A 16,146-nucleotide genomic window follows, 5' to 3' on the forward strand; every position below is an offset into this window, starting at 1 on the left:
TATGCTTACGCTGCCTTTATGCTAACATAGTTCAGCACACATGACTCATCCCCTACCAACTCCACTTTATCCTCACAAGAAGCCTGTAGAGTAGGAGAGAGTTGCCAAATGGTTAAAAAATGTTCAGTGAGCTTCATGGTTGAGTGAGTCTCCTCTAACCTCAACACTCAACATACTACACACCATACTAACTCTCATAATGCTAAATACATTTCATCTGAAAATAAAACTGAAGGGGAATACTCCTGCAAGAAGACAACCCTCTGGAGTAGTGTTACATCTACACTGATCCTAAAGGCTATGCCTTGTCAATTATCTTATTAGGATACTCTAATTTTTTTAATGATTCTTCAGCTATGTAAATTAGGCAATACTTCCATATCATTACTTGACTACCCCAAGTCTTACCTCTGAAACAACTTCATGAGACATGAGCCTTTGTATAGCTGCTAGACATAGTTGGGTGATCTTTGGTTCTTTTGTTCCACAGCCCATTAGAAAAGGCTGAACCACTTCTGAGCTGTTCTCTTTCAAGGCTTTCAAATGGAGAAAAAGTAAATATACAATATCACAAGTCCGCAGTTTTGATTAATAAAGAAAACCATCTGCTGAAAATTAATATAATTATAGTGGTATTTCATGGAAAATATATATAAAAGAGATGGAAAGAGTTACAAATTTGGAACTTTTACTTTAATTTTATATCCACGGTAATAACCTTTTGGAACAGGTGCTTGAATCTTCTTTTACCTGCCTGTTTGCACAGCATTTACTCCTTGCATTCACTTTGCTTTCCAAGCCTCTGAATTACCCCATTCTCATACACCATATACAATATTATACTGACTCTCCTATGTGCCCATTTTGTCATGGGCAAGATAGCTCTGTGATCCAACACAGCAGAAAATAACTCCTTATGTTCACTGCACATGAATACAAGAGTCTGAACAGAGTACTATGGAACAGAAGACTGATGATTTGATGTCACCTTTCCTTCAAAGAGCAAGTCTCAGTTGCAGCCTACTTGTTTCAACATAGACTTGCTCTATGTGAACACACTGTTTGCACAGTATAGTAATATTTAATTTAATTGAAAGGTAGCCTGGTTTGCAAAATCGTACATGTGCCAGGTTCTCAAAGATACCCATAGTGAGTCTATAGGAATTATAGTTTTAAATTATACATTGATATTAAACTCTATCTGGAATTTTATCCTTTCACAGTGAGTACAATACACAACTCTCAAAACTACAGCTACTGCAGAAGTATATACACTTCTGATTCCAAACATGGAAATTTTAAACTGGATTTTTGTCTTACAACTAAGCATTATCCAGTATTTTGTCTTATACTTAACTGGGGATGGGGTGGGGAGAGAGAAACTAGCTGAAGAAACTAATTAAAACAAGCACTTCTTATGCAAATAAGCAGGATTCAGCACTCAAAATTCACTTAAGTATACTGACAGAAGTTTACCAAAGTTCTGAGCTGGTAAAGAATGGGATCCATAAATTACCGTATTTTTCGCTCTATAAGACGCACCAGACCATAAGACGCACCTAGTTTTTGGTGGAGGAAAACAAGAAAAAAAATCCCAGAAGCCAGAACAGCAAGAGGGATCGCTGCGCAGTGAAAGCAGCAATCCCTCTTGCTGTTCTGGCTTCTGGGATAGCTGCGCAGCCTGCATTCGCTCCATAAGACGCACACACATTCCCCCTTACTTTTTAGGAGAGAAAAGTGCGTCTTATAGAGCAAAAAATACGGTATGTTGTATGAAATGCATCTCTTTTCTAGAATCTTATTAGGTACTATAGGGTGATAGTCTATTTCTTGCACAAGCACAAGGAAGTTTGATCCAGCAGGAAACATCTGCTCATGGGGGAGAAGGGGAAGTGGCTTTTGCCTAGTTCCTCTCCCAAATCTGTTCTGAGGGCCCCTCAATCCTCCAGAACAGTTTGGGGGAGGGTGTTAGGTCCATCAGGAAAATCAGCCCAAATTACCGCCTCCCCTTCCATGAGCAGATGCATCTGCTGGTGCAACAGTGCAAAGAACACTAACAGATTATAACCCATAACACTGAGAATTATATTAGGAATATCCAGCATACTGAGCTACAGAAACTATCCAAAGGGGCATCAGTTATATAACCCCTCAACCCAGTTCTGTATTATCAGTGACACTACAGCAGATTAATTAGAAATAGTAACAGAGATACTGTACTGATGACCTTCGTGGTCCCTTCCAACTCTACAATTCTATGATACAAAATACCATTTCAAATCATATCAGAACGCAATTACTTGAAACTGGAAAAGCCTAGAGAGAGTGAAAGGCCTCAAACTGTGTATGGCTTGTTTGTTTTTTAAAAGAGAAATCTCAATTTGGTTTTCTAGGAAAATGTAAGTAGTGAAGGCATCTATATTAATGCACAGATGTATCGTGTCTTAGAAGATTATTCACAGGTTTATCAAAGCAGCCATTAAATGTAAAAGCATTAAGACCTTGTAAATAATGTTGAGTTTAAAGAGGAATTGTACAATGTAAATTAAAGTACTAGGATATAGATAAAAAGTACTAGTAAGTATTTCCAAGTGCTACTGTATTAGTGTTCTAGGCACATAATCTTTGAAGTCTAATTAGCTAATTATTCTCCCTAATTAGGGCAAAGGGCCATAGTTCAGTGGTAGAGCATCTGCTCTGCAATGCAGAAGGTTTCTGAACAATCCCTGGCATTTCCAGGTAGGGCTGGAAATGTCCCCTAGTCTGAAACCCCAAAGAGCTGTCAGTGTGGTAGGCAATGGTCTGACTCAGTACAAAGTGGTTTCAGAGGTTCTATTATGTCATATAAATTTACACTGGGTGTGGGTGGAATTCCACTGTTGCTGTTTTCTAGGTTGCTTATGTCTTTTAAGACTAATCCAGAGTTTTGTTACTCGTTGTAAGTCTTGCCCATAATTATATTTGTGAAGCTGCAACTGTCTTCCATACACTAAATCACTGTATGCTATCTAGTTCTTTAAACAGATATGATGAGATTCTTCTGTCTCTTAGTGCAAGTTTGTTTGGATTATAGCTGACATTACCTGTCATAGCTTTCCCACTTATGTCAGCATTCATGATAGCAATGAAAACAAAAGAAAAATAAATTAAATAGAAGTGTTAAAATGAAAAAATAGGGCAAGAACTATTCTAAAGTATATTCTTTAAGTAATACTAGTGTAATTATTCAAAATCAGCTAATCTAAACAATAAAAACTAATTGTGGCATCATTTTTGCTGTAACAGACCACCTGCCCCTGCCCTTCTGTACTCATGTACTCTCAAGTACACAGAAGCAACTATAAATATTTTCTCTGGTGACACAAACGCTTAAGACTTGCTAGTGCAACATCACATTTAAAAGAATAATAACCAACAAGAGAAATGTTTTTCTAATCTTAATTAGTTATTTAAGATACCGGTTGTGGACCAGTGAACAGGAGGAAATGAAATAGAAAAATAAAGCATTTTTCAAAGTCTATTGGTTCATAACAGTAATATGAGTGAATATAAAACTAATCAGATTGGGTAGCTGGAATGAAGATGGTAACAGGTAAATCTCAAATGAAAGATTGAGTTTAATAGGGTTCACTTCCAGGAAAGTGGGTATAGGTGTCCTTGGTGACATCATACATTTTCCTCCATAAAATCTAAATAATTCAAAGTTCATATAATACTACCACAATATTGGAGCAAGGTACACACAAGAACAGTTAAATTTTTAAAATGGACAAATTATTGGGAGGTGGGAGAGGAAAGTTGGTGAAAACTTTCCTGTTCTGGCAATTTCTTGTTGCACTGGGCAAATGGGGCTCATATATGGTAAACTCTTTTACAGGTTTTTTTTTTAATCTCCTAAGGCAATTATTTAAATTTTTGCAGTATGGACTGTCTAATTCTGACTGTTGTTGACTGGGGTGGGTGGCTGACAGGCACTTGGGAACCCCAGCACAAGGGGATTTCTGCAGGCATTACCAAGATCGCTGCACAGGCTTCGAATCAGCAGCAGACTTTCCAGGATGACAGAATAGAGAGGTGTACTTGAAAGTGATTGTGAAAGTGATGCACAAGCCTCCTATTTGTGCATTGGCAACCACATCTCTACCTGCCCCATACATGATGTCACCTGCCCCACGTAAAGCATCAGATGTGGGGACAGGTGGTGAAAAAAGTATTGTGGGCCAAATTTCATGGAATGCCAAGTTTGACCAGCAGGCCAGACATTTCCTAGCCCTTGTTTAAGAAGTGGGCATGGGGTATCCAGATAAGCTCCAATTGAAGTACTAGTTGGAAGATCGTCAGAGCTACTTAGCTTTAGAAAGGGAAGTACACAATTTATTTGAATTTTGTATGCTTTCAAATCACTGCCACTATTGCCATCAATACAAAATTATCTCTGACTCCTGCAGACACTCTTTCCAGTTGTCTTCACTTCCAGTTTGCAAAACATCATAAGAAGCAGTTTCTGTGAGATTTGGGGATATTTTACCCTCTCAATAGTTACAAGCAATATATTAAATTGTATTTGGTTACCCTAAAATTCTACATTAAAAACATAGATTCATTCAGTAATTAATATAACTAAAGAAAGAAGGCTGAAACTAGCAATATTTCATTTACTGTCTATTAAATTTCACAGAATGAGTTGTGGGAGGAATGTTTTGGAGAGGTCCTCTCTATCACTTTTACTTCTCCAAACACACCCATGCAGCAACACATCCTTTTCTCCATATCACCAGCAATTTTGCTTCTTTGTTCTGCTGTTCAACTGGAAGGAGACATCAATTTTCACTTGGATGACCCATAAGACAGTTTGGAATTGGGAGGGAAAAGAGCAGACATGTGCATATTGGCTTAGTCTGCAGAAGCCATTTTCCTGCAGCATCTCTCTCATGAAACAGGGCACCTACATCTATAAAATGTCTGTCAAACTATAAGTTTTGGAGTACTTCAGTAACAGCTAATACAGTAACATAATACATTATTGTTGTTGTTGTTTGTATAATGCAAATAGCAGTAAAAATACATGGAACACAATAAGGAACAGGGGATATGCAACCCAAAATAAAATATGGGCCAACACAAATGATATACCCTCAACCCCGGAAGACTGTCCTCTACAGGATGGTATTGAATTGCATCCAGTTCTGTGCTTTGTTTTGGCACAAGACACTGTACACTGTGTTAACTTACACCAATAATAGCTAAAACACACAAAAAAGCAGGGTGTGCACCCTGTATTAAGATTGGTGTCACTCCAGATCATACAACCATACCTCCAGGAGTGTGTTTCTACATATTCTGGCCAATAGCATACTCAGGGTCACCATGACATCCATGGGGCTGCCCCAACGTAGCTCAACATTTGTAGGAGGGCACACTCAATATTTGTCATCCTTGGTTGAGAAGGGAGAAGATAAACCGGGGGGTGGGGTGTTGTTGTTGAGTTTTAGAATTTCAGAATTCTAAAACTGCAGGAATGGAGGACCTATTAAAATGGCCAACTCCTGGAGACTAATGGATTCAAATGGTTTTCCGGAGGGCCCCAGGGAGCTTTCCAATTGGCAAGGCTGGCTCTTCTGCCAAACACAGAGGTGACATGGGAGTCTGAACACCCTTTTCCAACGAGCAAAGTAAGCAGAGCTGTGTTATGCTCTAGAGTGAGAACTATTAAGCGAGTGAGCAGGTGGGGGAAAATCGCAGCAAATGTGCTCAGGTCAGACTCTATTCAGTAGGTCTGAAGGTGGCAAAGTAAGCTTACTTCTCCTCTGTGACCCAGTTTTGTCATCCAGTGCAGTTGTTCTGGGTGGCTAAGGCCTATTACCTGTGGGCCTAGGCACATGGTAGAGCCTGTGACTGTTTGCAAACCATTATGAGGATAAAATCACTTGCATCCACTGGAACTTGGACTCCAGGTTTTAGAGCAGGCAATTCTGGAGCACTTATTTGTTGGATGTTGTTGGACAGGTTTCAGTTGTTGCAGCCTGAGGGCGTGGACAGAGCATTTGGTAAGGTTTGTGCAACAACTGTTGGATCCTTGCCCCTCTTCATTTACAAAATTGGGCAGGGAGGGGTCAGCTGGTTGAGCTAGGAAGGTAATTAATGCTTTCTTACAAGAGGGAATGGATGCATTTGCATGGCATGCCACTGGCTTCACATTGTGGAGCGACACAACCCTCTATTCCCAGTTCAAATCAAATGCTAAGCTAGGAATCATAGTTTGCTGGGGTGGGGATAATGAGGTGGAATCCTAAAGAACGTAAGCAGGTGCTTGCTGTGTAAACTTTCCCTGAACTTGAGTACCTGGAAATCAGTGAGGATTCAAACAGGATCTTCAGACACCAAAGACTATCCCAGAATTTTGATAACTGTATATATTTCACCTGCTTTGATGAAAAATTGGACTAGCACACTGTCATAACTTTTATTGAAAACCCATAGATTATTATCTTCATGTTCTAAAAGCACTAAAGATATTCAACACCAAATCACACACAAAGCTTTGATTTAAAGAGACTTAAAATGAATTTTCTGATTAGGATTTTTGGTGTTTGTAAATATTTACCTGACAAGACATCACTGTTTCGTGCAGCTATCGTTTTTACTTTTATTATTCCTGACTCAGCAGCCTGTAAAGAAAAGACAAGAGATTATTAATTTATTAGTTTTTTCTTAGAAGCATTTTATCCTATTCTTCAGCTGAAATGGCTCCCATAGCAGCTTACTAAAATCGGTAGTAAGTCATCGCTGACCTCAGGCTTACAATCTAAAAGCTACTTCTCAGACTGTACTATATGAAAGCAATTCTTCATTTAACAGAAGTGAAATTAAAGTTGTTATGCCTGCAAAATCTTGCGGCAGAAATTGCTTCCCATGAAAGCATATTTCAATGCCCCAGAATGTGATGTATTAACAACCGAGTCTTATTACATCTCCCATCTCCACCTTAAGACCTTCACATCGTTATCTCTTTATTATTTGCAAATTTTCTCACTTTTTAAGGTCCCCTATGATATACCCAAGTGCGTTCAATAAACGCCTAGTTAAAAAAACACAGTTCTGAGGTGTTGGCATGGAAGTTGCTTAAAGGATAAACATAATAAATACACAATTTCTGTCTAAGAACATCCCATGGCAACCCAAACTATTTTTTTCTGAACTCATTCATGTTTCACACACAATATCCAAGGCATTCAGAGAGGTAGACATGAATACGAATCTTGTGTCTACACAGATAGCGTGCATGCACCAATCAGCACAGTCTATACTTCCAACCACTCCCTTATACACAGATTAGATGCCAACTAAATCTAATACACAACACTCTTGCTAATGCAGCAGAAAATCCAACAAGGGTACTGTAACTAAAAAGATGTTAAAACATTCTTGACTCAGCTGAAAAGTTAACTAGAATGCCACAATGTTCTACTTTTTATGTATTCCCTAACAAAGTTCTGCTACAAAAAAAAAGTTAAATGAAACCAGGGTTGCAAGATTTTATAGCACAATTCCAATCAAAAGTAAGTCCCATTGAGTTTAATAGAAGTTGTGACCAGTTAAGTGTGTATAGAACTGCATTATTAGCAAATTAATAAAGTACTTAATCACTCTGTTTTACCAAAGAGAAAAAAGATACCAGAGTATTTTGTGTATTTAACGTTAAATAGTAAGTTTTCATGACATTCTATGTAGTCCAATTTTAAACCACATATTCTTATATCAAATATTGTTTCATATACAACCTTGGGGGAAACTTATAGAAGTGAACATGTCTAATATAATAAACAACTTTCATATTTCTTTCTGTTTCAAGGGCTTCTGTAAATGACTATGTTAAAGAATCCAGTTTAAAAAACCCTAATGCCTTGCAAACCAGCACATGATCAAGTATATTGCCTTATTTGAATGTCAAAGTGCTGTGTGAACTGTGTGAAATGAAATAATTAGTTTCATTTAATTATTTTTGTAACATCATTTGCTAGATGTTTAAAATAGCTCCATAAAAAGTAACAATCAGAAGAGGGGGGGGAAACAAACAAACATGAATATTAAAGGGACTAGGAGGGGAAATGAGAGAGAATAAAATATTACAACTTTGAATAGCTTTGAATTATTGACATATATATTTACATACGTTTTAGGGACGCTTTTAATGTTTGACAGACTATTGTATTTTAATATTTTGTTGGAAGCCGCCCAGAGTGGCTGGGGAAACCCAGCCAGATAGGCCGGGTATAAATATTATTATTATTATTATTATTATTATTATTATTATTATTATTATTTATTATACAACGCAGCTCTTTCAATAAGTGAAGTTAGTACATTTTAAGGACTAGTGTACAGCTGAAAAATTCAGTCCTTTTAAGTATTCCTATTAGCTTGTTAAATATTTTACCACACCAATGCCTGTGCTCCTAGATAGCAGATAACTTTGCCTCAGCAGTAACCTGAACCTTCTGTAAAACTGCAATCCTAGTTCAGAATCTTGAAACTGCTGACTCAGCTAGAAAGGCAGCGCTACTCAAAACTGTCAGCTTCTGCTGACGGACTCTAAATGAAAGCAGGAGCAGAGTTGTGGAGGACTAACAGTCAGTTGTATCAAGTAATTGCTAAAGCTACCTTGCTGAGGACAATGAAATAAATGGCCTAAAACCACTTTTAAAAGAGTGACACTTTCTTTACTAGTTTCTCACAGGAAAAATGTTCCCAAATATCTTTGGTATAGAGCCCAAGGACGATAGTAGAACCTTGTGCCTATTTCTTGGACAGTTACAGGGGCAAAAGAATAAGCCACACAAAGTAGGTTTTACAGTGGTACCTCCGGTTATGAACTTTAATTGTTTTGGAGGTCCGTTCTTAACCTGAAACTGTTCTTAACTAGAGGCGTGCTTTCGCTAATGGGGCCTCTTGTTGCCGCTGCGCTGCTGGCACACAATTTCTGTTCTCATCCTGGGTCAAAGTTCTCAACTTGAGGTAATTCTTCCAGGTTGGTGGAGTTTGTAACCTGAGGCGTTTGTAACTCGAAGTACCACTGTACAGTGGTACCTCGGGTTAAGTACTTAATTTGTTTTGGAGGTCCGTTCTTAACCTGAAATTGTTCTTAACCTGAAGCACCACTTTAGCTAAAGGGGCCTCCTGCTGCCACTGTGCCGCTGGAGCACGATTTCTGTTCTCATCCTGAAGCAAAGTTCTTAACCTGAAGCACTATTTCTAGGTTAGCGGAGTCTGTAACCTGAAGCGTATGTAACCTAAAGCATATGTAACCCGAGGTACCACTGTATATACAAAAGAGTAACCACCATAGTATTACTCAGCATACAGATATAGCCTGGCTTTGTCCAGCACATGTATTAGTGGTACATGGCACAAAGACTCCATTAACCACGGGCCCTGGCTTCACTGTCTGTCTGCAAGATCACGCTGAGCATATGATTGTACTTTTAAATATATCCCTTCTAATTGTAAAGTTTTTATTGTCATGCTTGAACATAGATTGACAATGGAAGTTAAATGTGTATAAACTGAAATTCAACACAAAAAAGGTTTTCCATTTATCCCTATAATTTTATTAATGTTGTGTTATTACAATTTGTAGCCAAGACCATTAAACATTAAATCTGAGCCCCCAAAATCTGCTCTGGAGGGTGAACCTGGATCATCTGGTAATAAGTCCCAATGCGTTCAGCGAGAGCAGATGTGCAATGGACTGCACTGTTAGTGGATATAAGGAATTACAAGCTACATAAAATGAAGCATTCTAGCTATACACCTGCTAAATTATGTGCTGTTGGAATGATAGTGAAAATACTAAAACAAAAAAATTCTGCTTTGTTTTCATGTACAGGATTCACTACTGGGTTTAAAAAAATGGTTAATGTTCCTTGTGCAATGAGTACCATGCAGTTCAATGCTACTTTAGAAACCAGACATGTAGCGCAGGCTAACAAAGAACAAAGGTTACTTTATATCCTGCCTCCCCCAAATGTTTGTCTTCTCAAATTCTTTAAATTGTGAATATATCCTACAAAAAAGGAAATAATAATAGGCGGGTCTAACTGTAGCATTTAAAAATAGTGTATTTACCAAACAGTCCACTTTCCGTTAGCCCTGCATCTTGCATACTGTAGATTTGTAATATTTTATGGAAACTAGAGGAAAATTCTGTAGAAGTTTAGAACTGTTATTCTCAAATTTTGTTCTTAAAACTTTGAAGACTTACTACTCAAATCTGCCTTAAGGAAAGTCAAATCTTCCATCAAATCAAGCAATCATTTCTCTCCTACTCACATCTTTCAGTGCTATCTATGATGGTACCTACCAGTGGCGTAGCGTGGGGGGTACAGGGGGGGCCGGCCACACCGGGCACAACATCTGGGGGGGGGCGCTCCACGGGTTAGGGGCGCAAAATACACGGGTTAGGGGGCGCAAATTACTTGCCTTGCCCCGGGTGCTGACAACCCACGCTACGCCACTGGTACCTACTACTTACTTTGCCACCAACTTGGCAAATCTACAAACTCGATGCATGACTACGTGGTGAGTTACACCCAAATGTTTTGCATTTTTTTGCATGGAAGGCTTTGACTGAAGCTCTAATAGTCCCCCCCCCCAGATCATCTTCATCTTCTTCTTCTTGTTATTATTATTATTATTATTATTATTATTATTATTACCACCACCATCATCCCCACCCATCTAGAAGCTCTGGGTGGCTTCCAGCACACATAAAAACATAATAAAACGCCAAACATTAAAAACTTCCTGATACAGGGCTGCCTTCAGATATCTTCAAAATGTTGTGTAGTTCTTTATCTTTTTGACATCTGATGGGAGGGCATTCCACAGGGAGGGCGCCGCTGCCGAGAAGGGCCTCTGCCTGGTTCCCTCTAACCTCACTTCTTGCAGTGAGGGAACCGCCAGAAGGCCCTTGGAGGTAGACTTCAGTGTCCAGACTGAACAATGCAGGTGGAGATGCTCCTTTAGGTATACAATACTATTACCCCCCACCCATCAAAAAACCCTTTCATGGGAATATACTTTAATTGGCATCTTCGTTTGTGTCCTATAGGTTGAAGCTATGGATTTTAAGTACACCCTAGAACACTTTTGGTATCAATGAGGTGAGGTTCACACTATACAACAGAAGACCCTTTGCTCCACATTTTAATCTAGGCACAGTACAACAAATCTATAACAAAGTACAACAAAACATTAGAACCTCAGGTTAGCACATTAAGAGGTTGTTTTATATCAAATTAACATATTTGTTTACTTTCCCCATGCTAGCAACATGCAATTCTCTTTCAATTCATTAAAAACATCACTACAGTCTTAGCTTATTGATTTCAACAATCAAGAGCTCCTGAATTTTTACAGGGGCAAATATCATTACACAGAGATGGGAACCTCAGGCTTGGGGGGCAACTGCAGCCCTCTAGACATCTCTGTATGGTCCTTCCCCAAGCCATGCTCCATACCAGCCCTCCATGCTTATGACTGGCTAGAATGTGGTCTGATAATACTCTGATGGTAATATCACCTGGATGGACAATGATAGCAGTGCTCAAGCACCACACTCTGGAAACAACCATCCAAGTAGGACCAGAACCACTGCAAAACAGTGCCACCCAACCCTAACTCATATTATATTATTATTAGTTATGATTCTCACCTTCAGCATTGAGTATTTCACTCTGCAAAAAACAAACTTTGCTTGATTTACTTAGTTTTAAAATATTAAACAGGGCATGCTTCTCAGAGCTCAAGTTCTTAAAATTCTGAAGTCCTTACCAAAGTTTGAAGACTCACATACGCAAACCATCAGCAACAACCTCTCGCAAGTGGGACAAAACAGCAATATGATACGCACATGGGAGCTGTTCCAAGTGCCACTTTCAAATTTAATATACAACGGAAACCTGCTTACCTATCGGTGGCAAAACAGGAACAGCTTGCAAACTCGTTTGGGTAATGCAATCCTTGTTGATTACCCAAACAGTTGCTACCACCAGTCGGTGCCTTGAAACCTACTATATTCAAAGCCGCCTGTCTCCAAACAAGGGCCTCCAAGTTATCCTAACAGATGATAAGGAGGCTTTTGCCTATCTTTTGAGCGGTATCGATTGCCTCCCCCAGCAAAAAAAAAGGCACCATTGCTAAGCCTAAGAAATGTAAACTTAAAAAGTTCGCCCACTAGAGAGACTGAAGTCTGGGAAGAGGGAGGTGCAACCGGGAACTGCTTGTTACAAGAAAGTGCTGCAAGCGGACCGTGGTGGCCAAGTGGTGCAGACGTTTGCAATGTAGACGCAACCACCCGACTCGGTTCCACTCCGGGATTTCAGTTCTCAACGGGGGTGGGTGGAGAGGAAAGGCCTCAGCGAGACCCCACGTATCTCTTCCTAAAGCAGGCCGGGGAAAGGCCAACACGACACAAGAAATACACACAAACACTGACACGCCCCCCCACCCGAGACAGTCCAGTTTCTCCCCCCCCCCCCAAAAAATCCCTCACCTCCTTGACGGGAGGAAATTTCTTCCGGCACTCCAGGCTCAGGGCCCGCAGGTCGCCTTGCATGTTTTCCAGCAGTTTCTTCACGGCCTCGGGGCTGCTCGTCCCGGCCATGGCTCCTCCGCCGTGTGGGGAAGGCAGCGACGCGAAGCCGGCAAGGGACAGGCCCGGCCGAGCCAGCGTCGCCGTCTGAATGTGGCGGCGCCCGGAGGCCGTCAAGTCCCAGGCGGAGCCACAGGCAAAAGCAGCACCACCACCACCAGCAGCCGCCTCAGCCTCCAAGGCCGGCCCCGCCGCGTCCACGTCCGCTCCCGCTCCCACAATGCCGGGCGCCGCCGCTGCCGCCGCACGTCAGCCCCGCTTCCGTACGACACAGGCCTCGCGAAGAAGGGGCGGTGCGAAGAAGGGGAGGAGGGCCCGCAGGGTGGCGCGGTCCGAGGACGGCGGGGCTGAGGCGGGTCTGTCAGGGGCGGAAAGATGGGGGGCAAAGACGGGGCGCGACCCTGTCCGGCCTTGGTTTGTACGCAGTCCCGGAGCAGAAGAGGCCGTCGGTTCCTCAGAGCATGTGCAGTTCTTGCTTCTTCCTCCATGCAAGGTGGTATGGAGGGGATTCCAGCTCCTCTTTCTTGAAATCGCCGGCACTTATTTCCTTGCGTCACCAGCCCTGTTCAGGGAAGTTTTTAGTGTGGGATGTTGTCTTGTTTTCTTACTATTTTTTTTGTTGGGATCCGCCCGGAGTGGCTGGGTCAGCCCAGTCAGATGGGCGGCATATAAGTAATAAATTATTCTTCTTATTATTTTTATCAGCAGCCCCGACTCGGCTTTTTTTAAAAACGTCCCTGCCACTGCCTCTCAGATTTGCCATATCAAAGAGATAAGGGATTATCCATGTTGTTTACTGTCTGCTCAATGCCATATACATCCTTACCCCGCCGTAAAACCTAGGGAGTTCGGTAGGTCTTGCGCAAGGGGGAATCGATACAGGTTCGCAATCTTAATAAGCATTTTGAACCATCGACATCACCCGTGGCTGGCAAATGCTCCTTAATCAAACAATGGAAATTGTGTAGCACGTTGCATTGCATTTTACCTTAAAAAAACCCAAAAGGTATCTGTTTAAGATTTGTGTTGTATCCCGCCCCCTACTTTAAAATACCAGTGTTAATTGTCTTTTTTTTTACGGTTCGTAACACTGTTCTGTTACTGATAATAGCTTCAGATGCCAACACCACTGCCAGTAAGGGAAAACTTGCTTCCATTATGGATTGAGTGGGTTACAGCTGATCAGCCCTGTTGCTTTGGCCCAGAGGACCTTTGCAGGAACAACTGTTGCCTGGCAATTGGCAGGTGCCAGCAGGAGAAGCTTGCGTCCATCATGGGTTGAATGAGATCCAGTTGCTCAGTCCTCTTCCCTTACATCGGAGAACACCAATGAAGGCCAAGCTTGAATGCAGGAAAAGCCACCTGCATAACCCCGTAGTGGTTGTGAGAATTGTTTTTTGTAAGCTGCTTGGAGAGCATCCCAGGGTTATGAAGTGAGATAAAAGCATTATAAATACTATTCCTGGGTGTTTTGTTTGTTTGTTTTGCTTAAGTATGAGGTGCATTTACTGATATTAATATCCATGCTTCCAGTTCTTGCTTCTTTAAAGGGGAAGTTGGCAGCTGTCCCTCATTTTAAGATACACATTCCTTATGCCAAGATACTACAGTTCTACAATGTGTACCTAGTGGAACAGATTATAACATTGCCAAAGTTGCGTAATCTAGAAAGAGCCTATGATCTCTTCATGAGCAATCGGCAGCAGACCTAGGCGAGCAATTTGCCTCACAGAGCCTCAGGCTAGCCTGCAATCGTTCCTAAGGCTCCTTTTTATCATGCACCCTCATTTACTTTCAGCTTGTGACAAGAGTGATGCATCCCACATTACGTGTTTAGCTGCACAGTTTAAGGTGTGCTCTAAACATAGTCTAATTGTCATGAGCACATATTTGAAAATGTGCGGTAGAGAAGTAGTCAGCAGAGAGCTAGGTTTTCCTACATTTTCCTGACAAGTGTACATTAGCATCAAGAGAAAATATACTGCTGTGTTAAGGTGTGGAAAACGCCAGGGGGTGTGGAGGGGAGTAAATGATTTTCTTTATCTACCTCCTCACCAGTATGAACAGAGCTGACAAACCAGGAGCTGGGCCAGAGGATTGTGGACTCTGCCAAAACCTCTCCTCCTTTCAGCACTAGGCTAGAGCATCAAGTCATAGCTATAAGTGGAGGAAGTGCTACTGACTTTTCAGTTCTTGTTCTATTCAAATATGGCTCTTGTTAAACTAATAGCTCAATAATACTGGCATGGTGATGACTTAAGGGAAAAAAAATTAAGAGCCACCATGTCATTGTGACACTACTGTAAGACATGTACATGATTAAGATTACATTTATGCACATGATTGATTAAAGCATTTGCCTTTAGCATGGCTACTCACATGCCCAAAATACGTAGCCTCTAAAATATTTTAATTGCAATATCCTGCCACATTGCCTTAATTGTACCTTGCAATCCAATCCTAAATGTATGCTGAGGTAAGAATACACTCAAGTACTTCAGTAATAAGGAAATACAGAATATAGCTAGAATACTGGCTTCTGGCTTTTTCTTGGATTAAGAATGCATACTTCTGAAAATACAAACTAATGCACATCAAATAAAAGAGACTGGATTAACTTAAATGAGTTAGCAAACTCTTTGTTGGTAGTGAACAGCTTAAGTTATAAGAAGGTGCAATGTTAAAACAACTATATAATTACTTGAAGCCAGAGGTTTTCAACCGTTATTGAGTCCATGGCTCCCTTGACCAACCACCTTCTTTCTGCGTACCCCTGTGGGACTCAGAAACAAGTGATGTCACCTCTTGCCTGCAGAGCTGGCTGCTTCTCACCTTTTCCCAAACACCCTTGTGGGGTGTGCCCTCAGCCTTCTCTCCTTGGGTGTCCTCCGGGCAGCTGCTGCTGCTGCCGCCTCTGGTCTCTGAGCTGTCCCACCTCCTGCTCAAGTGAGGTGTCTCCTCACACTGCCCCACAGGGGCCTGGGAAGAGGAGACCTTCAGCCTTAGTGGCGCAATGGAGACTGGCCAAAGGTGAACATGAGGCCAGCATCTTAACTTGGGAGGCAGCAGTGGCGGCAGCAGGCACTCAGCTCCCAGGCAGGCATTGCACACAGGAAGCACATGAAAGACCAGAACAGCGCCTGCCTGCCCACCCTCCTGCTTGTCTGTTCATTTCCCAACAGCAAGGGCCGGCGGGCTGGGCTCCCTCACCAGCTTGCTTGCTTACTCTGAGGCCACCTCAGCTCCTAGCAACCAGCACCCCCTGGCCAGCCCCAGAGGCACCATTCGCCTGGGGAGCTTGTAGCCAGGGCTGCTGCAACAAACAGCTGTACAAGCCTTGGGGAGGAAGAGAGGCAAGAGGGCATCAGAGGAGGGAGGGAAGGAAAGAGGGACAGAGGCCAGTGTTGCCCACGGCACCCCTGAACATCATTCAAGGCACCCCAGGGTGCCAAAGCACACTGGTTCAAAACCAGTGCTTTCAGCTATTGTAAAGT

General features: G+C 41.6%; 1 protein-coding gene across 4 annotated transcripts in view; it reads right to left on the reverse strand.

The window, feature by feature from the left end:
• The window catches only part of MON2 (MON2 homolog, regulator of endosome-to-Golgi trafficking), a 56,379-nt gene extending 42,678 nt beyond the window's left edge, over nt 1–13,701 (reverse strand). For 3 of the 4 annotated variants that reach the window (XM_083463249.1, XM_083463248.1, XM_083463246.1), the window contains exons 1-3: nt 12,554–13,700; nt 6,605–6,668; nt 409–536 (exon numbers count right to left, since the gene is read on the reverse strand). In XM_083463249.1, the coding sequence (XP_083319375.1) occupies nt 409–536; nt 6,605–6,668; nt 12,554–12,664 (303 nt within the window). In that variant the 5' untranslated portion in view covers nt 12,665–13,700. Of the gene's footprint in view, nt 1–408; nt 537–6,604; nt 6,669–12,553 lie in introns of all 4 variants that reach the window. The other variant, XM_083463247.1, reaches the window with a different exon arrangement.
• Nucleotides 13,702–16,146: the final 2,445 nt, after the last annotated feature.

This window comes from Podarcis liolepis (assembly GCF_965112155.1).
Source record: "Podarcis liolepis genome assembly, chromosome: 10".
NCBI lineage: Eukaryota > Metazoa > Chordata > Lepidosauria > Squamata > Lacertidae > Podarcis > Podarcis liolepis.